Source organism: Pempheris klunzingeri, chromosome 23 (assembly GCF_042242105.1).
Source record: "Pempheris klunzingeri isolate RE-2024b chromosome 23, fPemKlu1.hap1, whole genome shotgun sequence".
Classification (NCBI taxonomy): domain Eukaryota; kingdom Metazoa; phylum Chordata; class Actinopteri; order Acropomatiformes; family Pempheridae; genus Pempheris; species Pempheris klunzingeri.
The window spans coordinates 18,005,729-18,031,278 of NC_092034.1; the positions used below are offsets into that span (position 1 = coordinate 18,005,729).

Sequence of the window (25,550 nt, forward strand, 5' to 3'; positions counted from 1 at the left end):
ACTACATATTGCAACACATCTTTTCTATTGGACACAGATGTAATGTAGATCTTATCATTTATGACTCAGAGTTTTCCTATCAATCCCTTGACACTTAAATACACCATACGTTCAGCTGATAGATTCAAGGACTGATTTCAAGTTCTTGATGCCATCAACCACATTGTCATCCAGCTGCTGAAAACTGAATGTTGGTAATCAATGTGTAAAAATCAAAGATTCGAGTAAGTGAAGTGAAAGAACTGTTGCTTTTATTCATACAAGAAAAAATAACAACTCAAAGGATGCATACAAAGAGCTCGATCTACTACAAATTTCAACAAAAATATGCAGTTTCAAGTAAGATCTAAGCCAAAGTTTATTCTTGCTTTCTGAATGAACTCTTGCACCAATTTGTAACAGCTTGGGAGAATATCAGACCAATGTAGTGCTTCCTGTCAGTAACAACCGAGAGCTGTGCTCTCCAAATGACGTGTTCTGATAAAAGATGAATCGCGCTGTGTAGTAGAGCTCCTGCCCTTTTTCACCTCTGAAAACATGTTCATGTATGAAAACTTAAATACTAGTAACAAGCTACAAAATCCGTCACAGTACCATATCAGCAAGACATTTTTAACCAGAATTCTCTCGAATGAAGACAATGTTTAGTAGGATGTATGTGGGAAGACGGGCACAGTTTTCATTTTCCTTTCTGCTTCCTGTTAGCAGAGAGTCTGTATGTGTGTCTGGGAGAGTAGAACCATGTGTGTGCACAACCACATTGTACTCACATCACTAACTCATATCTCCTAACAGTGACCTCTGTGACATACCATTCATTCATTCATCTTAATTAAGAGAAAATATATCACAATTAAAAGATCTGTATCTCCCAGTCATGAGACAGAAGATGTTATATTTTAGAGATAAATATAACAATCTGTATTTCGTAATTATGAGATAAAGACTAGATGATTGTGTGTTATTAATATTAGCATTATTATTATTATTATTATCTGGAGATCAACTCTTGGTTATCTTGTTTTCTTGTCTTGATTAATCAACCCTTTATTCTTAAAATATTAAAATAACTTGTTTTGCTAACACTTTTCACACGGTTATCATTAGAAATCTAACCATTTTCACTTAATCATGACAATTATCTTAGTATCTTGAGACAACAGCAGTCAGTCAATATTAAATTCCTATCATGCGTAGGCCTACTCCTTATCTGTTGATGCAGAAACACTGATACTTAAGTTGGAGGGAGAGGGCTGGGGGGCATGACTGAAATCAACATCATGACATCATGTACTCAAAATCACATGAAATAATCAGATTAATGCTGTGTGATGAGTTTTTGATGTTCAGTACTAGAGACTAAACTCTTCACACAATCCTCAGTAACTCGTTTTGTCAGTTCTTCTTTATCATTGGCTGAAAATCTAAATGTGGACAATTACATTTTGTACAGCATTAGCATGACGAAGCTTTATGATCGTGCTGTGGTCCCAGACAAAAATCACTAAATGATAATGCAAAATTATGGGCCAGCCATAATCACTGAGTGGTATTTGTCACTGGTGTTTCAACACTGACTAAACAAATGGTTGAGTGTGTGCAGATTCAAGGTTTTCTTATTGTGTCAGATGTGAATTCCATCAAACTGTGACAGACGCACTCTTTCCATCATCACCTTCAAAGAGAACAAACCACGATAGATACAGTATGTACAAATATTAGAATAATAAATAGAAAAGGACATTGTTTTAAAGCCCTGGTCCATGAAATGACTGCATCCTAAGGCATGAAAGAAATACTATAGTGTTTCTATGACTGTCTCTGTTCTGTAGTGTCTCTCCTGCCGTTCCTCTAACGGTGGTGGACCAGAACAGCAAACATCTACTAGATGTAGTCCAGCTTTAACTCTAACACAAACATGTGACACCCATTTGAAGGAGACATATTTGTATTTGCGGGTCCTACAAGAGTCTGTTTATATGGTGTAATGTTCAAAAACACATTCTTTTTCTCACACTGTGCATACTGCACACAGACACACTGATGACCTAGCTGTTCTTAGAGCTTTAGCAGTGGAGCTAAACATGTCAAGTTTGTCCTGATGGTGACATTAAAGGAAATGGGGTCATTTAAATCATACGTTACGTTTTAGCAATCTGCGTAATTAGACATATCTTGTACCTAAAGTTAGTGTTTTGGGCTGAGGATGGCGCTAAAGATGGTTTATTAACTGTCCAGTATGAAGGTTTGAAATGAGTGTGCAGTTCCATGGCAACGTGCCCATTATGAATGTGTTGAAAAAATTCAGAGAAGTTCTTCCTGCCACTGTTTCCTAATCTAATACCTGATGCTGCTCATGTGGGGATTCTTGAATCCTTAATATTGAATTCCTGAATCGTTGGGTCTCTCTCTAATTAAAGAGTTTGGTCTAGACCTGCTCTTTATGGAAAGAGTCTTGAGATAACACTGCGCTATATAAATAAAGATTGATTGATGATTGATTGATTGATTGATTTCATGGAAATTGGATATTTGTTTTCTATATCTTGCATTAAAGCCTGGCCAATACATTGACAAGAAATGCTAAATGCTAAAGAATGTATTAACAGTTTCTCCACTAGACAGCGCTGACATTTTTAAAAATGTATTATGTCATAACAGCCACAGGTGACTGATTTTTTAAACTCTTAAATATTCATTTTCATGTGTTCCTCAAGAAATCGGCTGTGGTTGACCATGTCCTGTAACCATGACATTTTGGTCAATGAACAATTCATAGCAACTCATTAAGGGAAGAATGTTTCAACTACAACTCGGTGGACAGCAGACAATCTTCTTAGCAATTCATAAGTCGGAAAAAAGGATGTCTTCAGTGGAAGAGACCTTTCTGCATCAGAGTAATTTGTTCTATAACACATTTCAGTATGAGTGGAATAGTTTTCCAGGGGACAGCCATGCGGGACTGCGACACACAGTGTGAGCTCTTGAATGAGGGCTAAGTATTGGTCAGGCTCTACTTTGCACACAAAGGTCAGTTTAATGATGGATTATGTTAAGTGAAGCAAACTTGAGGTGTTGTCAAATAAATATACGCCAAAGTTTGCCTAGAAGGAGGGGAAATGTCCAAACAGTTATGTCCCTTTCATTTAGCACCCTGGTTAAGCCTTTATCATCGCTTTGACTCAGTGTCTGAACTTGGTAACTCTAAGAGCTGGTCAACAATCGCCTTTTCATCTGGGGAAACAGAGGAGGTATCCATTCAAACACAATGCAGTACACCCAATCCACCCCTGAAGGCTGACTGCTGTAAGGGGACACCATCCACACTGCACAGGATGGAGAATACACTCTGCTGTTCTGTGGAACTGTGGAACTCTTTGTGAGGGACTATTAGCATCGCTCAGTCAAATGTTCAATGTTGGATGTTTTAAAGAGACACACAATCGGAGCTCCAACACACTTCAAGCTGATTCCAGGCTCTTCTTCCATAACTGAACCCAGAGACACTGACCAGCCTGTGTATATATACATATATACTGTATATATATATATATATACTGTATGTTCCAAGGTTGGCAAATATGTGTCACAAATAGTCACTACAAAGAGAAACCATTGCCAAAATATGACTGAATACAATACTGAATACTGTGATCAGGCTAACAGCCTCAGTGTAACCAGGATATCCACTCTGAGCTGTATAGCTATGACAAATGACATAGGCCTTATTTTTTTAAAAACAGCACATCGCTCTTTTCTGACTCTGGACACAAAGATCATCTGTCCCACTTAAACCCCCTACATGTAAAATACTTGGATCATTTTCAAACAACTTGACTGCATATTGCATACTGCTGTAAAAAAAAAAAAAAGGAGACCACAGTGCTTCACATCCCTGTTTTTCTTTGTCACGTGAAAGACTGAGTTGTGGTGTAGTGAGTGACAGCAGTAAGCGAAAACCACAGCAAACAGATGTCTCACTTTGAAGAGCTCTAAGTGTTCAAACAAAGACCAGCTTGTCTTCCAGCCTGTCCGATAGCTGCTCTCATAAGGAGGTGCTGACATGGGTTTCCTTTGTGTGCCACACCACATGACTACCAGATTAGCAGGTACAGGTACTGTGCTGGAAGATGGCTGTAGTAAAGTTAAAGTGTCAGCACTGCAGTGTAACCCATTACAAATAAAAGATTACACATCTCAAAATTAACTTTTAACTGTAAAAGAACTGTAAACCATCTCGTGGTCCAAAGCAAGCCTTCATTTGAAAGTGTCCTGTGGTCATATTTTTTCAAATTTCAGTAAGAAGCCTTCCTGTTTTCTGGTTTGTTCTTAGGGTAAACAACACTTCCTAAATGTTTATCTACTGTGCTGATAAAATCAGCTTATTCTCCTCAGCAGTGGAAACATGGAACCACACCCGAGCAGTGATGTGTTCTCACAGATCCAAGTTATGTATGAACTACAGCACCCACGAAGGGGGACATGAAGGGACTTTTTTTTTTTTTACATCAAGGTAGCTGTTTGGAAAAAACAGTTAAATGTTAGCAAGCACACGTGTACAATTCTATGTGTGCACACATGTAGGAATTCTGTGTTGTTGGACTGTACATAACCGCAAGTCTATCAGAGCCGATCAGAGTGAGAGCCTGTCCGTCGTCACATGTCCCTGACAAAGAGGTAGACATGTAGTTCTTGTTACACATGTAGTAATCAATGAGGAATGACCAAAAAATATCACCACACGAACAAGGAAGCGGCAGCCTTTCAACAAGTACCATACAGGAGCAGGCTGTAATAGAACATGTGACACACTCCACGTTTCACACACAACAGTGCTAAGATAAACACGCCTAATGCTGCATTCCAGAGATGGTGAGGGGTTTCAGCTTCTTACTCAAAGCCTAATAATACCAGTTTTTGTAAAACTGGTTAATTTGGAGAAACCTTTATATATCATGTCTATATAGATATGATATAAACCACCCTGCTGCAGCAGCTCAAAACAGAAGCACAGACCTCAGATCATTTTCCCCTCTTATATTATTAAAAGATATCTAAGAAGCCGTTCAGTTCAGTGGTTCTAGGCAGGGCTCAATACTGACTGAAGGTGAAAGTGTTTCCAAGAGAGAACTAGTGACTTTGTCCTAATGATTGTTTGTACCAGACTATACTGACTTCACAAATCATAGCAGCAACAGAGAATTAGTCCTGTTAAGATACTCATACCCCAGTTTGTGCCTCTCATGTAGTGTGTATTGTAAATTATGTACCACTGCGTTAGAGTTACGTAGTTAAGCATGTCCTCTTCTGAAAAATACCCAGCAGTCTAAAGTTTAACCAGTTTAACGCCACTAAGAATCATCACAAACACCTTTCTAACATGTGACTGAAACTAAATTCCATCCAATGCACTAAAAATGCAATAAAATGTGTTTTTTTTTTTACCCATGTTTCAGATTTTTAATCACTGAGCTGGGAAATAAGACATTTCCAGCTATCATCTTTGATGTGATCCATCCATCACCTATACCACTTATCCTTAAGGGTCAAGGGGGAGCTGGAGCCGACATTAGGCTGACATTGAGTGGGAGGTGGGGCACACCCTGGACAGACAACCATTCACACTCTACAGGCAATGTAGAGTCCCCATGTCTTTGGACTGTGGGAGAACATGTGAACTACACACAGAAAGGGCCGGGTTCAAACCACAAAGCTGCTGGCCAGAAGATTCAAAACTACAACCTTGTTGCTGTGAGGCAACAGTGCTAACCACTGCGTTAACAGAGAGGAGTAAAAAATATTTCTTATGCTGTAGAATGTGACAGAATATTTCCTCATACCTTCAAAATGGGGGGAAATATTATAGCCTGTGTATTGCAAAGATCACCTGGCATTTATCTTTCAGAAGAGCGAATGCTTAGCTCAGTGACTCAATGTAAGCACGAAAAGGTAAAAGTGGGGCTATATGTACCTTTATGCTGAAAAGTTTCAAGCATGTGCACTAAGGTCAACATGAAAATCTGAAGTATTAACATGAACAGGGAATAAAACCTGTTTCCATCGGCCTGCATCATATTACTACGTTATAGAGTCCTCGTAAAAAACAAAGTGGTCCTTTCACTTTCAATAAACAGCCATGAAAGCATCCCAGGTACTGAGAGGTCAAGGGACAAGTCCACGAGAATTACTATACCTAAAAGCAAAGACAGTTTTAAGAAAACAAGCAAACGACCAAAAAGTGGAAGTGCAAAGGAGTTTTTTGTTTTCTCGTGTAAAACACACTCGGCTCAGTTTTCAGTCAGTTCCCAGACCAAAGGTATCATGTTTAGGAGCAAGACTCACCACAGACTATCTCAACCTTCCTTTCTCTTTCCCTCGTATCAAAGTGTGGTTGCTCCTGACAAAACGGCTTCCGTCCCAGTCTCTCTCCCCCTCCTCCACTGTCCTCCCCCCTGCCTCTGCTCCCATCAGCCTCTCTCCTGTCCTGGACGAGTCTTTTCTTAAAAAAGAGCCACCGGCTGCTGCGATCGAGCCCTGGCTCTGTTGCCCTGGCTGGGCTAGGACCGCTGCAGCCCGTGGGAACTGCTTAGCATCCAGCACGTCTTTATATTGGATCTCAGGTCTGATCATCCTCAGACAGGCCGTCCTGGTGGCATTGTCCAACCCTGGTTGGAGCTCGTAGCCGAGAATCTTCACTAACCCACTCTGGAATGGCCGGATGTTTTTGTCTCGGATCCGGTGTGCCTCCACAGGTTTCCCACCATCCCTGAGACAGACCCGGGCAAGTTCTTCCCGACGTATCCTGAGAAGAGCTACTTCCTGCTCCATCTGGGCATGACCAAACTTGTCAATTTCCTCCCAGAAGGTCTGGTTGAAGGCTTTGTACAAGTGCCAGTCTAAGGCATTCCATTGCCGCAGTTTCTCCCGCTGTTCTTCTGTTAGTGACAAATTGGGCGGCGCCTTGGCTTGTGAACGTCCCCCTCTACCACCAACACCAGCTGCTGCTGCTGCTGCTGCTTTGCCCACCCAGCTCCCACTTATCCCCCCAATGCCGCCGGGCTTCTGCTGCCGAGCGTTGAGGCTGAAAGAGACGACAGCATCCAGCGGCCAGCAGAGGGCATGTCTCAGCAGGATCATGGACTGGTCAAAGTACTCAGACACTAAAATCAGCTTAAAGGCCCGATGGATCATGGCCTTGCCACGCTGAGCCAGTGCCAGAGAGAAATTAGCATTGTGGTCCATGCCAAAGTCAAACCACAGTAGGTTGCGGGCGTAGTGGTTGTTGCGGAGACGAGGATCATAGTATTTCTTAGGGTCGTCAGCAAAGTCACCCAAGCCTTTGGCTTTCCGAAAGGCAGGCGCTACCTCTTTGTAATAAGCAAAGGAGGACTCAGCCAGGGCGACCGGGTCCCTGATGATAGAGAAGTAAAATGTGTCTGCAGGCATCACTTTCTCCACCTAAGAAACAGAAAAGGGGAACTTGTAAATGCAAAAATGTGCTATTTGATACAACTCAACTACAACAGTAATATATTGTATTTTATTTGCTTCCTCTGAGCAACAGAGTCCTGATGCAGCATGTTTTTGTAGTCATCCTTTTCAACGCAAATGATTAACAGTAACCAGTCAGGGGTGCCCAATGACGATTTTCGCGATCTACCAGTCGATCGCGAAGGTAGCGCAGGTAGATCGCGTGACATCCCTCACCTATCATCCCTAATTAGGACTAAACGGTTTAGAAAATGAATGAATGTATGTATCCTCCCTATGGCGTTTGCTACTTGACTGACGTACAGGGCGGCCAGTCTGAGATCTCTTCTCTGCTACGGGTCGCGGGCAGGGACATGAGCGGTCAATCGTGCTAGGTACTGCAAAACTCCAGCGAGCGAAGTGACCTAGTTAGCCTTCCAATTTATATCTACTAAATATCTACTATTCTGGGATAGGGAACAGGATAGGAAGGAATATTTGACTCCATTCAGTGCAAGTCATCAGAGGAACATTGCTGCTGTCAGTTTTTATGTGTAATACCAAGGGTTACATTAGCTGCAGTTATGCAGTGTATGCCAACATATATTGTACATATAAAGTATACTCAGTATATATATAGAAATGAATATATGTTTAGCATTTTTAATGTAGGTAGATCATTTTGACCTGGTCATTTTAAAAGTAGCTCGCAAGCCGAAACAGTGTGGGCACTTGCTTCATAGTCCAATGTATCCACATCACTACAGAAAATTCATCTTTGTCGCTCCCCATGTCATTCCAGATCTTCTTCTGAATAACTCACCTCTAGCTTATTAAATCTCATATGATTGCCCATGATGTGGAACTCTACAGCCCTGGGACCTCGGTAACCTTTGACCCTGTGAGCGTTGAAGGGCAGTGGGTAGCCTAGCTGGTAGCCCAGAGGCAGGGCGAAGCGGAGGTCATGCTCCTCTCCGTAGCGGTACAGCATGTTGAGCACGGTGCTGCTGGCCGTCTTGTGGGTCTTCAAGAACATAATGTGGGTGTGGGGCTGACAGGAGCCCAGAGAGGGCCCCTGCGCATCAGGGGACGAGAAAATGGAGTGAGCAGCCGGCTGGACACTGCTGGAGAACACATAAAAGGAAGGGATGTTTACAGTCCTACAGTTTGTAGCTTAAAGTCACACTAATCAACAACAGATCTAATGACTCCAATGGTTAAAAAAAATCTAATGATCAACAACTTTCCCTAAAGTTCCCTAAAAGCTCATTGCTTTAGATTTCTGGTAAACTCTTAAAAAACAGTTAGAGAATATATGGTGAACACAGTGGAGCATTTATCAGCCAAAGAGCCAGATATTGCCCTCAGGGGTTGGTGGAGACCAAATGCGAGCTAAAAGCACAGTGACAGCAAATAAATGCTTATTGGGTTTGAGTATACTGGATGTGTGAGTAGGCAGCTGCTTATATTCAGTAACTTATAAGGTGATCAAATGTCAATATCGCTTGCTTTGCAAAAATTAATCAAATGACATTTAACGTTTTTTCAGTAGCATTCATGTACATTTCACATTCACATTTTGTACAGACAAAACATATTTCATGTTAGAGGTCACTTCCTTCACCAAAAACCCAAGAAAACACAGATGGCACTGATTTAATAACTTCCTCTTTCGGAACACTGAAACTGAGGACTGCTGAGCAATTTCATAATTTTTGTGAGTTGAAAGCACTTTTTGTGACGGGGGTTTGTTCTTTTCCTAACATTATGATTAAATACATGCAGCATACCTGCTTATCCTGTGTGCACGTATCCAGAACTTTGTTGCTCAAAGGCATCAGTGCTGAGCACCAAGGTGCCTTAATATGTGTTACATGTTCAGACATGTCCACTAAATCGTAGAACAAGAAACACAGAAGTTGTTTTTATTGCAGACATATTATTTATTATTATGGCTATGTTTAGGTTGAGATGTAACCGTGGTTACATACAAATGTCAAAAGTTGTCAAAAACCCAAATGGCAGATTTGTTCATACCATACTGGTTTAATAAATGTAAATGTTTTTACCATTAAAATCAAATTCCCACAAACATTTGGAAAATGTGATTCCCATTTTCGACAGTTTTCCATACTTAGTGCTGGGGGCACGTTGTGGTCAGCACTCAATAAGTGATGAGGTTCAATACCGAGCCCTAGCTTTGTGTGTGTGCAAGACTTGCCGCTGCATACTTTGAAACAACACTAGCACTCTTGTTACACTGTTGATCAAGGTTACCATTCTCAGTGTCTCAGTGGTTTTCAGCAACTCAGATTCAATAAGCATGAAACCCATCCAGGCCCATGAGATCACTGTGTGATGTAAAGTGTAAGATGAGCAACAATCAAAGAAGAGTAGAAGGCTCTGCACACACGAGCATTAACCCTGTCAGCCCTGCATGTGATCCCACTGTTAAACAACATACCAACAGTACTGTCTCTTAAACGCTCGTGATTGCATGTGTTGCCATGACGATCTAAGCAACATGTGTACATGTTTGGTTGTGTGCAGTTCTCCTGAAGTGGGAGCAGAGGCTGGAAAGATGGGGCACTTTCTAGGTGATGCCACCTACGAAGTAGCAATGGTGAGTGAGGTGGTTTGAGTGGAGGAAAACATGAGTAAAGGGCCCTTGAGTAAAGGTTTGTTGTTGCTCCTTATCAGTTTTGGCCTGTGTTGTGTCGTGGTTCTTGTGCTGCTGTAAGCCAATAGCTTCTGTTAGACTAAAACCTCCCACATGTGAGAGTCTGAGTGGACGGCTAGATGCTCCTTCAGAATCCAAATGGACAGCTTACATAACTGTAAAGAAACTTGAATTCTACATTTCTATAATTCAACATAAATATTGACTATAAACATTCATATGAGATGTTTCTTCATTTTTAATTATCCCTAATTATCAGAATCAGAATCAGAATACACACAGCTCCAAAACAATAAGAATAAACTTCAAACACAAAAGTAAAAAATATAAATATATAAAAGTATGTATTAAAAATTATGTATCAAAAATTATTATTACAAATTATTACACAGAGGTAAATGATTGCACCAGGTGAGTCCAGAGTCTTATAATAATAATAATAATACCACTACTACTAACAATAACATAACAACATGTACATTCAGAGTAAGGCATTATGCTATATAATACTAATAATACTACTATCACTACTACTACTACCAATAATAATATATGACATGTACACTCAGAGTAAGGAGCTGTATTATATAATAATAATAATGATACAAATAATACCACTACTACTAATAATAATACATATAACATGTACACTCAGAGTGAGGAGCTGTATTATATAATTATTAATTATCAGGAGAAAGAACATGCATATGCATCTGTATTTGAAGGTAATAAGCAGATAGTGGCAAAATCAGTGACTATCTATCATTACTATTATTACTATTATTACTATTAGTACTATCATTACTATCATTACTATTAGTACTATTATTACTATTATTACTATTAGTACTATCATTACTATTAGTACTATCATTACTATCATTACTATTAGTACTATCATTACTATTAGTACTATCATTACTATCATTACTATTAGTACTATCATTACTATCATTACTATTAGTACTATCATTACTATTATTACTATCATTACTATTAGTACTATCATTACTATCATTACTATTAGTACTATTATTACTATTAGTACTATCATTACTATTAGTACTATCATTACTATTAGTACTATTAGTACTATCATTACTATTAGTACTATCATTACTATTAGTACTATTATTACTATTAGTACTATCATTACTATTAGTACTATTATTACTATTAGTACTATTATTACTATTAGTACTATCATTACTATTAGTACTATTGTTACTATTAGTACTATCATTAGTACTATTATTACTATTAGTACTATCATTACTATTAGTACTATCATTAGTACTATTATTACTATTAGTACTATCATTACTATTAGTACTATCATTAGTACTATCATTACTATTAGTACTATCATTACTATTAGTACTATTATTACTATTAGTACTATCATTACTATTAGTACTATCATTAGTACTATTATTACTATTAGTACTATCATTACTATTAGTACTATCATTACTATTAGTACTATTATTACTATTAGTACTATCATTACTATTAGTACTATCATTAGTACTATTAGTACTATTAGTACTATCATTAGTACTATTATTACTATTAGTACTATCATTACTATTAGTACTATCATTAGTACTATCATTACTATTAGTACTATCATTAGTACTATTATTACTATTAGTACTATCATTACTATTAGTACTATCATTAGTACTATCATTAGTACTATTATTACTATTAGTACTATCATTACTATTAGCACTGTTGGGCCTTGCCGCATGGCCAGACAAGAGCGGCCTACATGTACCTGGAAAAGCCTAACAAAGGAACAAAGGGCCATAAAATAAACGGGCGCCAAAACTTGTCGGCATTGCCTCCAATAAACTCAGGTAGGGGGGCGTGGCCTGGATCCAACACCAGGAGTTCTCATTGGGGGAAAACTCCCCAAATCCACAAGGAACTCCCAGTACGGCCATGACATCACTAAACGTTTATAAGCAGTGAACACCTAAGACACGCCGCCTTTCCACTGTAACGTAAAGTTACTACAGGGGGTGTTTTCTGTTTGGACGTCTTTCCCCTTTAAACCTAGGTAACAGCCTTCCCCACACTCGCTGGACGAGCAACCGGCTGTTTTCGCCCCGTTTTGTTTTTTTGGTTTCAGTTTCGTTTTTGTGTCCTTCACCGGACTCGTTAGGATCCTGAGGAGAAACGCCGAGCAACCCGCGGCTTTTCCCTCAACTTTACCTGCGGAAGGGAGAGACAGTACGCTGTTCTCTCCAGGGAAAGATCACGAACGTTCTTCTCCCTCTAAGTCGACTCCCGCTGCTCCACGCTGCCACACGCGGACCAGCGCGCCGTTCCCCGCTAACACAGCGACGCAACGGACCCTTTCCTCGCCGCCACCCGAGCCGGACCGAAACCCGCCAGGCGTGCAGGATTTGCACACACTAATCGCTCGCGAAGCGATTTCAAGTAAGAGGCATTGTGTCTGGGCAGAGACAGATAGGATTTAAGTGTGCTACCTTTGCTTATAAGCTAAAGTGCCGGACCGCCGTGTCCCGTGTTTCAACTGTGTGTTTGCTGCTGTTGTTTTGTCTCCTGCGTTGTTTTGTGCGTAAGCCCACGCAGGGACTTTGTTGTGTTTATAGCCAACACGTGGAGAGTCAGTAAACGTGAGTCTATCAGTTAAAGGACCAGCGCCACCATCGGTAAACAGAGTTTGCTGATCGAGCCGCTGAGTGATAGACATACGGTTATTGTGCGCTCCTGTGACGGTTAAAAACCAGATTTTCAGTGTTTTGTGTTGAATGCTTTCCTTTCCTCTTTCTTCCTACTAACCCACATTACATTCACATACATACACGTGTTCATACCGTCCCTTACAGGCACGATCGGCGCCATTACAGTCTAACTCTAGAGTTCAGACTTGTAATTACAGTTGCCATTACACTTTTAGCAGTCAGCCCCTAGTGTTTAAGCTCCTAACTACCGCCGTTACAACACCCGGCAGCATCCTGCCCCTAGTGTTAAGGCCGGTAATTACAGTAGCTATTACACACTTAGTAGTGCCCTGCCTCTAGTGCTCAGGGAAGGGATTTCAGTCTCCACTGTACTCTCGTTCCCTCTAGTCACATCTTGCGAGCGTCCGCCATATTGGGGTGACGTATTCACGCACGTGATTGCGTCACCACTCTGCGGCCTCCTCCTTGCCCCCCCCCCCTTTTCCCTTCACACACACACACACACACACACACACACACACACACACACACACACACACACACACACACACACACACACAAATACACACACACACATGCTGGATGCTTGTATATATATCTTGTTTTGAGTGTTAACAATTTGTACCAATAGCTGCTTTTAGATGGTTGAATAGCAGATGTTTATTTTAACTAGTATTATTGATCACAAATCATTGTGCTTGTTGAATAAACTCTGTTATGCATTTAAAGAGTAGTTGTTTGTGATTACTGTGCATATATTTGTTGTGGTAACAGCTGGTTGAGATAGTCAGTGCTCGGATTCATGCCTTTCCACTCACTTTATAAATGTAAGATAGTAATTTAAATATCGACATTTTTAAGTGAGGCCCCTTTTTATTCACTCTTATAAATGTGAGATAGTGATTTAAATATCAACATTTTGAAGTGAATAACCCCTTTTGAGACTGTATTCCAGTTTGTTATTGGTCCCTGATACCAGGGTGGTGCCCCGATATTATTAATTAATAATTAATTAATAACTAATTTTTACTGATATTGATAAGTACACTGATAAGTGCTAAATCTTATTGATAATACTGCCAATAACTAAACTAGCTCCATCCAGTGCACAACAAATGGTGCCCCGTGTGAGGCTATTTAATACCAGCTTTATTGCAATATTTATGCACAATAATTAAAGTTGTTAATATAAAAAAAAAAAAATTTTTTTTTTTGAAAATTTGGATTTTCAGTTTTCTTTTTTTTTACCAAGCATAATCCAGCTGTGTTCTGTGGTTTGTGTTGTGTTTAGTGGTTGGTACTGTTGTTTGAGGAACAATAATAGCACATTATTGTTTTAAGGATTGCTAACTCATTAACACAGCTAGAGCTCTTCAGAGTTGTTGATGACATCTCACACATCCTAACAGAGTAGGGTGTGCTAGAGCATTGTTTTGCACTGTTACGTGTACACTTAGCAGTGTTTGTGTAAGACACAGGTTGAAGCCTCACCTGTGCATCTACAGCAGCAAAGTAACCCATCACACTATTAGGCAGAGCTACTGGGCATTTTCCTAGGTAAAGCATAGCAAAATGAGCCATCCCAGTGAGCCGAGAGCTGACACTTGTGAGTCAGACGACCCAGCCCTGCAGGATGTGGTCGCTGGTCTCCTTAACCTCTCTACAGCAGAGAGAGGCCATCTTAATCATTACAATGTTAAGACATGTGATGAAAAGCTGAAGGAGTTAGTGGAATACATTAACCACCCCACCGGGAAACCTGTGCGCACTATCCCGGAGTTGTTAGGTTTAATAACCCTCCTTCATCAGCGTAAGTCTCAGCTATTAGCTGAGCAGCACCAAGAGCGGTTAGCTCAGCTGCAGGACAGCCATAGGGCTGCGCAGCAAGCAAACGCTAGCCTGCGACAGGAAGTTTTGGCTGCCAAGTCTGAGGTTGCTCAGACACAAGAAACTTGTGTTCAGTTGCGATTAGATACAAATCTCTTGCATTTACAACTCCAGGCTGCTCGCAGACGAGCAGAACCAGGAAGTGAACCCATAGTCACCCAGGTAGGGACAGCCATTGACAACCCAGCCGACGCTGACTCAGACCCAGCAGAAGACCCAGTCATCCAGGGTCCAGACCCAGGACAGCAGGATCTGCAACGTGAAGTAGCTCGGGCAAGGGGGGCTGTCCCACTTAAGAACCTTGATCCCAGACCAAGTACCCATGCCCTCCAAGTTAATTCAGGTGGCGCATCTAGGAGGCATGCAGCCTACAGTGACAACACCACTGACTTAGTCACCTTAGATAGTTACAGAGGACCTCCGTTGCCTCGCTCAGCCGACCCAGGTGCCTCTTTCCCTGTGCAGCAGTCCCTCCACAGCCGCACAACCTTAAATTTTTCCCCGCCACATGGGCGGCGGAGTTACTTTGAGCCCCCACAGTCTGCTGAAGCGTACGCGTCACATAGTCTGCCCCCGCGTCGTAACCGCACTCTTTCCCCATCACGCAGGGAAAGTCGAAATCGGTACCGCCATGCTGACTATGGTGACCTTGTAGACTCCGATGACTCAGATGGTCCAGGTCCACCTCGAGAACAGGGTCTGCGCACACGCCAGATTGAATCACTTGCGCGAGACATAGAGCGCTTTGATCCCAGCAGTCGGGAATCAAATATAGACGATTACCTCAGGGAGGTAGACCGGTGCTTGCTTGACTTGCCTTATCCCTCCTCACGTGAGAAGCTCAAGCTGGTCTGGAAGACCACAGCGAGAAGTGTCCACGTCTTCATGGAGACACTCCCGCCTGCCACTCGTGATCGCTACTCAGCCCTCTGTCAGGCCCTGCAGGAAGAGTACTCTTTGTATGCTGACCAAGCATCTGCTACTCTCAGTGCTTTTGCAATCATGCAAGGGAGGCGAGAACCCCCAAGAGAGTACTATAGGCGCCTCAGAGCTGCATACTTTCAGGGACGTAATGCCCCTGGCCTGGAGGAGGAGCAGGTTTTCAAATCCCTGTTCCTGCACAACCTCCATGACAGTCTAAGATACGATGTCACAATGCAGTGTAGAACCCGTGATCTTAGCATGCAGGAAATTAGACAGTATGCCCAACTGGCGTGGGAGACGCACACACGTCCTGTGAGAAAACACGAGGACGATGCCAGAGTCCTGGGGATCCAAACATCAGGAGACGAGCTGGCACTTGAAGGCAACAAAATGCCTCATGCCATGGCCGATCCTAGAAATAGAACCCAGGGACATCAACCTTTCCGCCAGCAGAGCAACCGACAGCATCATAGGTTTGAAAACCAGACATACTCCCGAGACCAGAGTAAATTTAAACGAAATACTTTCCAGCCAAAGCGGAAAGTTCAATTCGAACGATACACCACACAAGAGGGCAGGTATACAGGGAGAAATTCAGAAAATTCCGAAGAGCCATTTCACCAACAGGAAATGGAAAACTGTATTAGGAGATGGGTGACTGAGGCAATAAAACAGCAGATGCCTCATAGCCAGCCGGCATTGTCTGACCCCGCAGAGGGATCTGACACAGAGCCTCCATTAAAATGACTAGGCCAGGCGCCCCTTTTCCCCACTGCCAAAGGCTACGTGATAGGATGGGAGAGGGAACACAGGGGGGCGCCAGAAATCACCACTCCGCATCTCCCAGACTCCCACTTTGTGACTTTCTTGGGCAATCTTGTCCGTCAGGGGAATTCAGTCATTAGCACCCTCCAACAAGCCACCAAGCTGGCTATGGTGCAACTGGCTGTCTACTCAATTGATTATCCAAACTATGCCCATCACAGTTTCATCCTACACATCACCATGTGGAAGGAGAATGACATGAAAAGTGACTGTAACAAGGAAGTAAAATTCTATATCCCAGGCCTCCCCCAGTCATTCAGCCAAGTAGAACGTGCTAACCGCACCATAGTTAACATATATAAGACGTATGTTAGTAGTAGTGGCAAGGATTGGGATGTGAAACTCCCCTTGGTGCTAGTGGCCATCACACCGCACTGCTCCATGGGAGTCACTCCCCATGAAATGATGACTGGGAGAGAGATGACCCTTCCGCTGCACCTCCGGTACCAGCCAGAGAACGTCAGTGTTACAACTGCCTCCATGCAAATCAGATTAAGTCTTAGGGACCAGCCTCAATCCAAGGAGAAGAGAGAAACTCTACACCCGAAAGGGGGGAGCGGCCTCCACTCCTGGAGGTAGAACCTACACCCAGAAATTGCAGGCTAGACTTCCTACTGATCGTCACACCACAATTTGGCAACCAGTCTGTCACCATCCCACAGACTTGCTCCAAACCATCACAAGAACAAGCCACTAACCTCTAACAATCTATCCTGTCCTTCTTTCCTCAATTCTTTTAAATTCATTTTTGAGAAATTGCAAAGAAGCAGCAAAAGATTGTAATTTTGACTTGTGAATGTGTTGTGATTGAATAGGATAGTCAGTTAGATGATGTCTGCCCAGACAATGCCTCAATGTCTGCCCAGACACCACTGCCTCATGAACCTCATGAACTCAATGGACTGTTTAATCCTTGTAGCTGTTTCAGGAACACATGGACACATGGACTGTTGGCCCTCTTGGTTGCCCTAAAGACTGTGGCCGACACCCCACTCTTCAGGCCAAAGGGGGGATGTTGGGCCTTGCCGCATGGCCAGACAAGAGCGGCCTACATGTACCTGGAAAAGCCTAACAAAGGAACAAAGGGCCATAAAATAAACGGGCGCCAAAACTTGTCGGCATTGCCTCCAATAAACTCAGGTAGGGGGGCGTGGCCTGGATCCAACACCAGGAGTTCTCATTGGGGGAAAACTCCCCAAATCCACAAGGAACTCCCAGTACGGCCATGACATCACTAAACGTTTATAAGCAGTGAACACCTAAGACACGCCGCCTTTCCACTGTAACGTAAAGTTACTACAGGGGGTGTTTTCTGTTTGGACGTCTTTCCCCTTTAAACCTAGGTAACAGCCTTCCCCACACTCGCTGGACGAGCAACCGGCTGTTTTCGCCCCGTTTTGTTTTTTTGGTTTCAGTTTCGTTTTTGTGTCCTTCACCGGACTCGTTAGGATCCTGAGGAGAAACGCCGAGCAACCCGCGGCTTTTCCCTCAACTTTACCTGCGGAAGGGAGAGACAGTACGCTGTTCTCTCCAGGGAAAGATCACGAACGTTCTTCTCCCTCTAAGTCGACTCCCGCTGCTCCACGCTGCCACACGCGGACCAGCGCGCCGTTCCCCGCTAACACAGCGACGCAACGGACCCTTTCCTCGCCGCCACCCGAGCCGGACCGAAACCCGCCAGGCGTGCAGGATTTGCACACACTAATCGCTCGCGAAGCGATTTCAAGTAAGAGGCATTGTGTCTGGGCAGAGACAGATAGGATTTAAGTGTGCTACCTTTGCTTATAAGCTAAAGTGCCGGACCGCCGTGTCCCGTGTTTCAACTGTGTGTTTGCTGCTGTTGTTTTGTCTCCTGCGTTGTTTTGTGCGTAAGCCCACGCAGGGACTTTGTTGTGTTTATAGCCAACACGTGGAGAGTCAGTAAACGTGAGTCTATCAGTTAAAGGACCAGCGCCACCATCGGTAAACAGAGTTTGCTGATCGAGCCGCTGAGTGATAGACATACGGTTATTGTGCGCTCCTGTGACGGTTAAAAACCAGATTTTCAGTGTTTTGTGTTGAATGCTTTCCTTTCCTCTTTCTTCCTACTAACCCACATTACATTCACATACATACACGTGTTCATACCGTCCCTTACAGGCACGATCGGCGCCATTACAGTCTAACTCTAGAGTTCAGACTTGTAATTACAGTTGCCATTACACTTTTAGCAGTCAGCCCCTAGTGTTTAAGCTCCTAACTACCGCCGTTACAACACCCGGCAGCATCCTGCCCCTAGTGTTAAGGCCGGTAATTACAGTAGCTATTACACACTTAGTAGTGCCCTGCCTCTAGTGCTCAGGGAAGGGATTTCAGTCTCCACTGTACTCTCGTTCCCTCTAGTCACATCTTGCGAGCGTCCGCCATATTGGGGTGACGTATTCACGCACGTGATTGCGTCACCACTCTGCGGCCTCCTCCTTGCCCCCCCCCCCTTTTCCCTTCACACACACACACACACACACACACACACACACACACACACACACACACACACACACACACAAATACACACACACACATGCTGGATGCTTGTATATATATCTTGTTTTGAGTGTTAACAATTTGTACCAATAGCTGCTTTTAGATGGTTGAATAGCAGATGTTTATTTTAACTAGTATTATTGATCACAAATCATTGTGCTTGTTGAATAAACTCTGTTATGCATTTAAAGAGTAGTTGTTTGTGATTACTGTGCATATATTTGTTGTGGTAACAGCTGGTTGAGATAGTCAGTGCTCGGATTCATGCCTTTCCACTCACTTTATAAATGTAAGATAGTAATTTAAATATCGACATTTTTAAGTGAGGCCCCTTTTTATTCACTCTTATAAATGTGAGATAGTGATTTAAATATCAACATTTTGAAGTGAATAACCCCTTTTGAGACTGTATTCCAGTTTGTTATTGGTCCCTGATACCAGGGTGGTGCCCCGATATTATTAATTAATAATTAATTAATAACTAATTTTTACTGATATTGATAAGTACACTGATAAGTGCTAAATCTTATTGATAATACTGCCAATAACTAAACTAGCTCCATCCAGTGCACAACAGCACCCACCAGATTTGAAGCATTTTATCACCACCCCCCTCTTTCTGCTCTACACACTCACACCTTTACACCTTTTTTGCTGTTGCCATTGTATGTGCTCAGCAGCCCTGCTGTGTCAAATCTTGTTAAGTCACCCAATATATTTCTTTCTGTCCCGTCATGTGTCATGACACTACATTTTAAGAAAAGAATTGATGTTTTTCAGGCTCTGGACCATCATCAGGGAAAATGTAGTCACAATAATATTTAAGCAGCATTTAGCAATTTTAATGTTGTGGAATGTGAAAAGAAGGCTTACAATTTGATTTTAGATCCTAAATAAAGAGGTCTTTTGACCTCCAAGTAACTTGAGTACAAGGCAAAATTGCAATATGGTCCTGGCTAAGTGTTTGTGTGACACTGCAGACTTCCAGCTAACACTGACAGCCATTGCAACAATAAGAACATGGTGAATGATGGAAGGTTTGTCATGTTTTGACTGGCAAGTGCTCACATCAGTCAGTTCAGGACTAGTGTGCAATTACAGAGCTGGTAATGTGAGGGTTAAATGAATTACTTGAAGTGGGGTTTTATGAGTTACTTATTCATACTTAATGTATCTCTTTAAGTACAATGTGGACACTACACAAGTGGACAGGGTCAGCATAAAAACAATGTATTAGCCTCTCGAACACTGTATTTGGACAGCCCTCCAAATATAGTTGACATAATATGCCATCAGACAAGCTAACCTTCACTTCAGAGCCACCAGGCTCCACTGATATTAACAGTCATTTTACCATGCAGAACACAGGATTTGCTGCTCCACTGCTTCTCCACTCTGTCAGTCAGTTGGCTTGTGTTATTGTGTGACTTTGGTATTTGTCAATGGGATCTTGTGGCTTTAAAGCAAGAGAAGAGAAATCTGTTTGGGTGCATTAACTACGGATAAGTAGCTCATACGACTATTCCTTTAAGTGGTGCAGAATTAAGTTGAATTGTCAGATCTAATAATGTGCACATTAAGCATCAGTATAGGCACTGACACTAGAATATTGGCCCCTTTGATGCTGAGCAGAAAGGGAAACGCTGACAGACGAAGCTGGGGCCAAATCATGAAGACATCTGTGACAAAGTGTTGCCTCATTCACAGTAAACACATGGTTTGGTTTTAAAAAGCTAGGCGTGGCAGACTCCAATATTCTGCTAAGTGTGCAGGCCAAAGCAATCAACCTCTTGTGTCGCCTTCAAACACAACATGTCTGTCAGGGAAGGCTCTGGCTGAGAAGTGGGTCGACATCATAGTCATCAATAACTTTTGATCATTTATTCCTTCATTTCAGCCACATCAGTGAAGCAAAACTGTTGCGTTTCTTTGACTGCAGTGGGAGGATTTGCTTCATCTCTGTTTCACAACAGAACATGACATACCTCTTGTTGAAGATGACCCCCAGCAGCTGGCCAGCAAAGGCAATGGCCACGAAGAGCAGCAGTGCTTTCCACATCCAAACTGGACCCAACCGACCACACACCAGCCATCGCAACATCCTGGAGGGGTGGGGGGGGCGGGCAGATGAGGGGAGCAAAGAAGGGAATAGAGAAGAGATACAAAGACAGAAGGAAAGGAGATGGTGGGTCAGAGAGAGGGTTAGAGGAGGGAGGTGATAGGAGGATAAAGAAAGAGGAGGGGGGGATGAGAGAAGCAGAGTGGAATGAGAAATGGAGGGACAAAGAGATGGATGGGGGAAGGAGAGATGGGACCAAGCGAGATGATGTCATATAAAAACAGAGATGATGAGGAGGTGGGCAGAGCGTGGGAGAGAGAGAGGTGGGGGAGGTGTAGAGGGAAAAAAGAGGGATAGAGAGAAGGAGAGAGAGATATGGATGAGTCATACAATAAACATGACTAAGGCATCATCATCATCAGCGTCGTCATCGTCATCACAGGGAGGAAAGCGGTGTGAAGATACCCAGAGACAGCCGGCCTGATTGCTCAGCATCTCGTTTTCTGATCTCACTCTTTCTGCTGACGGTTTATTCCCTCCCCTCTTCTACACTTTCCTTCACTCTTTGAGCATCATGAACACAGAATACAGCAAAATAAATCTAAGTCAAATGCGGATGAAGATTCAGGATGGTGCTTGTAGTCTGCTGATGTAATAGTGCACCCAGAACCCCCCCCCCTTGGTGATTTTAAAACGTCCACAGTGGGCTGGGAGCCAATTTGGTGATTTAGGGGCACCCTTGGGTGGGAGGGTAGATGGTGATTTAGCATTATCATTTATGATTAATGCACTATGACAAAGTTCTACAAAGATTTATGGTTGACATGCATGATGTGGAGTCCTACTGAGACAACACACGCCTTTTACTTTTCCCGTGTCCTTTTAAATAATTGCTCTTCCTTTAACATCTCGGGGTCACTCCAGATATGAACTGCTCTGATGCCCCGCAGTAGAGTGGCAAAGGGAGAAAACAACTGGCCAATCAGAGCTGAGCGTGGAAGGCCAACATGCGGGCTAGCTTCAGCCTGGAGAGACGAAGAGGCAGCATTTCATGAGGATGTTGACTTTACAGGATTTTTGTATCAATGAGATGAACGTCATTGATTTGTAACCAAACCAACTGAACCAAAAACAGACCCTGTGGTTATTTTAATCAGTTTCTCAAATACATTTTCAGAAAATGTACTGTATCACGATGTGTTGTATTTCACTACTGAGTCTGCTGTGATGAGACTGACTTACAGCTTTCATTGTTCTGTGAAACGCTGTGATGACAAACAAATGAGCCTCGAATAGCCACGAATCAAGACAGTTATTGAAATATTGATTTCTGTTAGTGAAAGCCATGACAATATCAGAAACTGCACCCTCCATCTGAAGATGACGATCAGCTTTTTGTTTTTAAACTTCATCTTATGAGGAGCTACAATTTGTAGTAGCAGATAAAAGTATCTCTGTGAAGTCAAACCCCAGGGACAGGGAGGGAGTTTGTACGAGGACATTCAAATTCCTCCCCATGTGAACAACTGTATTTCTGTCCTCACTGGTCAACAAATGCACTTGTGAGTGGGCCAAACGTGGCTCAATGTAAATGTACAGTCAGTAGAGTGCTCAGCCGTCACATACAATAAGAACATTTGACAGTCACGCACTGGTGGACGCGGCCCACAAACCGCCAAACTCATCTCGTTCCACCAGCTCTTTGTTGCTAACTAGACGACCTGATCCAAAAGCACTTGTCAGTCTCCAAGTTTATTTCAAAAGTACAAAGGGTTTCCCGGCTGTGACGCTGCTCTGACGTTTTCTAGGCTCCATTTTCAATTCAGGGGCTTCCAGTTTACCCAGCATCAAGACCTGCTAGTGACATGAGATGGAAATACTTGTTTTGTTTTGTGTGGGTCAGGAAAAATGTAAAATCTTTGCAGTATTTTAGTTTGTGATTGTAATTTTTTTTATGAAATAACTTGTTGAAATATAAGTAATCAGTTTCAGTCTCAATCTACGGTCATTTAGACAGAAAAAGGGATCAACAAAATGTACCAACGTGCAAAAAGAAGGATTTGTCATGTTAAACTGAATATTTTGGGGGTGAAAATCCAAATGCACCTCCACTGTGATGGACATCTCCGTCAGCAGTTACTACCATATAATAACATGCAGAGGAGCACAGGAGGTGCAGGGTGCTGTGTGAGGGGTGGGGTGGGGTGGGGTGGACACGTCTCAGCAGGGTCATAACAGAAGCAAGCACGGTAAAGAACGCACAGGCCTCCAGGAGTGCCCCCCCCCCCCTCTCTGATGGTGACCACACAGTGTTAAACATGTGCTGCAAACATAAGGAAAGCTGGCAAACGGTTACATAAGAGTTCCACAAGTAGACGATGAACAGAGAATAGGAGCGGCCACCACCCCACGGTACCCTCCACACACACACACACACACACACACACACACACTGATGGACTGACTGAACCAAAGGCCTGTGCGTGTGAGGGCGCTCCTCCAGCCCTCCTCCACCCACACCTTCTCCTCTTTCTCTGCAGGATCCCAGCCCAGCGCCACCTTTGATCCACCACAATCACTGCATCTCACTCTCCGCCTGCGCCTCCTTCTCCTCCTTCTCCTCCTCCGTCCGCCCTGCTAAGCTAGCTAAACGTTACCTGGCTCTCCGTCTGAAAAGCATAGCTGTGTCCCCAAGCCGGTATCGGTGACGCTGTTGTTGTGCAGCTGCAGAGAGCTCCGGGCATCTCGAAGGCTTCAGCTGCAGCTGATCCGCCGCCGGCACAGATCAGGCCATAGAGCCGGAGCAGCCTCGCAGGCCGGGATCCGTGTGCGGGATGCGGGGAGCGGGGAGCGGGGAGCACCGAGCCGGTTACCGAGCCTGACACCGAACCGCTGTGCAGAACCAGCGCGTTCTGCTGGCGGCCAACACACACAGACAGTGAACACAACACAGCGCAGAGACAGAGAGAGAGAGAGGCACGGAGAGAGAGAGAGAAAAACAGAGCGAGGGAGTAGTATTTCCGGGCGCCTACAAAATAAAGCCGTCTTTCCACCCGTGCAGCAGAACAATCCACAAAGAAGGCCTGCCTCCAAGGATCTGACAGAGGTACAAGTCCTGTCACATAGTTCTGGTCCGACTAGTTCTACTACTACCAAGAGAGCTACTCCTACTAATATCTGTAATACCAATTATATTATCAATATGTTACCCTACAGTGCTCAAACACAAATTCTGCCATCATGACAATTTCATAACCACAGTGTTCTCCAAAGGTTGCCTTTAACGGCTGTTCTCCTTCATAATTACTTCTAACTTATAAATTATTATACTTGAAATTCATTTTTCAATGAACTGCTTAGTTTATGAAATGTCAAAGGATGATTGCAAATGTTCCCACAGCCCAGAATCATTCTTCATCTTCAAAGTGCTTCAAATCAGCCAGAATTTTTAAATACTGATGTCATGAGTCCACTTTCCCACACAAGCTGGGCAACTCTGACTAGGCCTTAATACGTTATTCACTGGAATGTTTAACTATGTTTTGGGTGAGTTGTATCTCCTTACAGGTAGCTACTCCAGGGATATGTTGCCTTTATGTCGTCCTGTGGAGGATCTAAAACCCCTCCTGAAACTAAGCAGACGTTGAAAAGATGAGAGGATACATGGAATTACGGTTCCGCTGAAGAGTCAAAGCTGCGTCTGGAAGCGCTGAGAAGAAAGTGAGTTACACTACTTCAGCTCCTTTCTCCTCTCTCTGCAGCGCTTCACTTCTGTCTCCCCCCCAGCAGAGGAGGCTGTCATGCATGCGCAGGCTAACCACAGCTGAAGAGGCAGCAGTGGTGCACACGGCGGTACACAACAGGTGACAGCTTCACTGCATGAATTCATGAGGTTATTGATAACTATTAGCTCGCAAGCAAATGCTTGTTGATCAGTGCAGAGAACTGCTCATAAGACATTGCCCCCTCCCCCTGTGTGTCCCTGCAGTGACGTCAAAACACAAACTACTTTGCATAAAGTTCAAACAACATGTTTTTTCATTGGTTTATCGGCTTTTTGCCAAGTTCCTCTGGAAGCCATAGCTGAAGATATTAGGACTCCCTCTGCTCTACTCCGTTGTTTTCAAGCAGGCCTATGACGTTAAAGGCTTTCACAAATGATCTGTGTCATGTGCTGTCAGGATACAATCACAGTTTCAGCAGATATGACAAAGAGATATTTCCATAAAAGTCGCCCCCTGAATCTTTACAGGTTCTCTATATGACATCACAGAATGTCACACCAAAACAAGTGTGTGCCCCCCCCCCCAGAGGCCAGGCCCCTCATTCCTTCTCGCTGCTCTAAATACAACCACTGACTGACAGCCTCTCTGAGCTTGTGTGCTACTGTGTTAGCTCCGGATCTGAACTGAGTCTGTTGCTCGGCGGCGACTTTGACTTGTTTTCCAGTTCAGTTTCAGGTTCC

At 43.2% G+C, this 25,550-nt stretch overlaps 1 protein-coding gene across 1 annotated transcript; it reads right to left on the reverse strand.

The window, feature by feature from the left end:
* Window positions 1-6,103: 6,103 nt before the first annotated feature.
* On the reverse strand, window positions 6,104-23,765 carry gal3st4 (galactose-3-O-sulfotransferase 4). Its single transcript, XM_070854978.1, has 4 exons — window positions 23,743-23,765; window positions 21,012-21,128; window positions 8,294-8,594; window positions 6,104-7,458 (listed from the first exon to the last, which is right to left on the reverse strand). The coding sequence occupies exons 1-4, from the start codon at window positions 23,763-23,765 to the stop codon at window positions 6,349-6,351; spliced, it is 1,551 nt and encodes a 516-aa protein (XP_070711079.1). The 3' UTR covers window positions 6,104-6,348.
* Window positions 23,766-25,550: the final 1,785 nt, after the last annotated feature.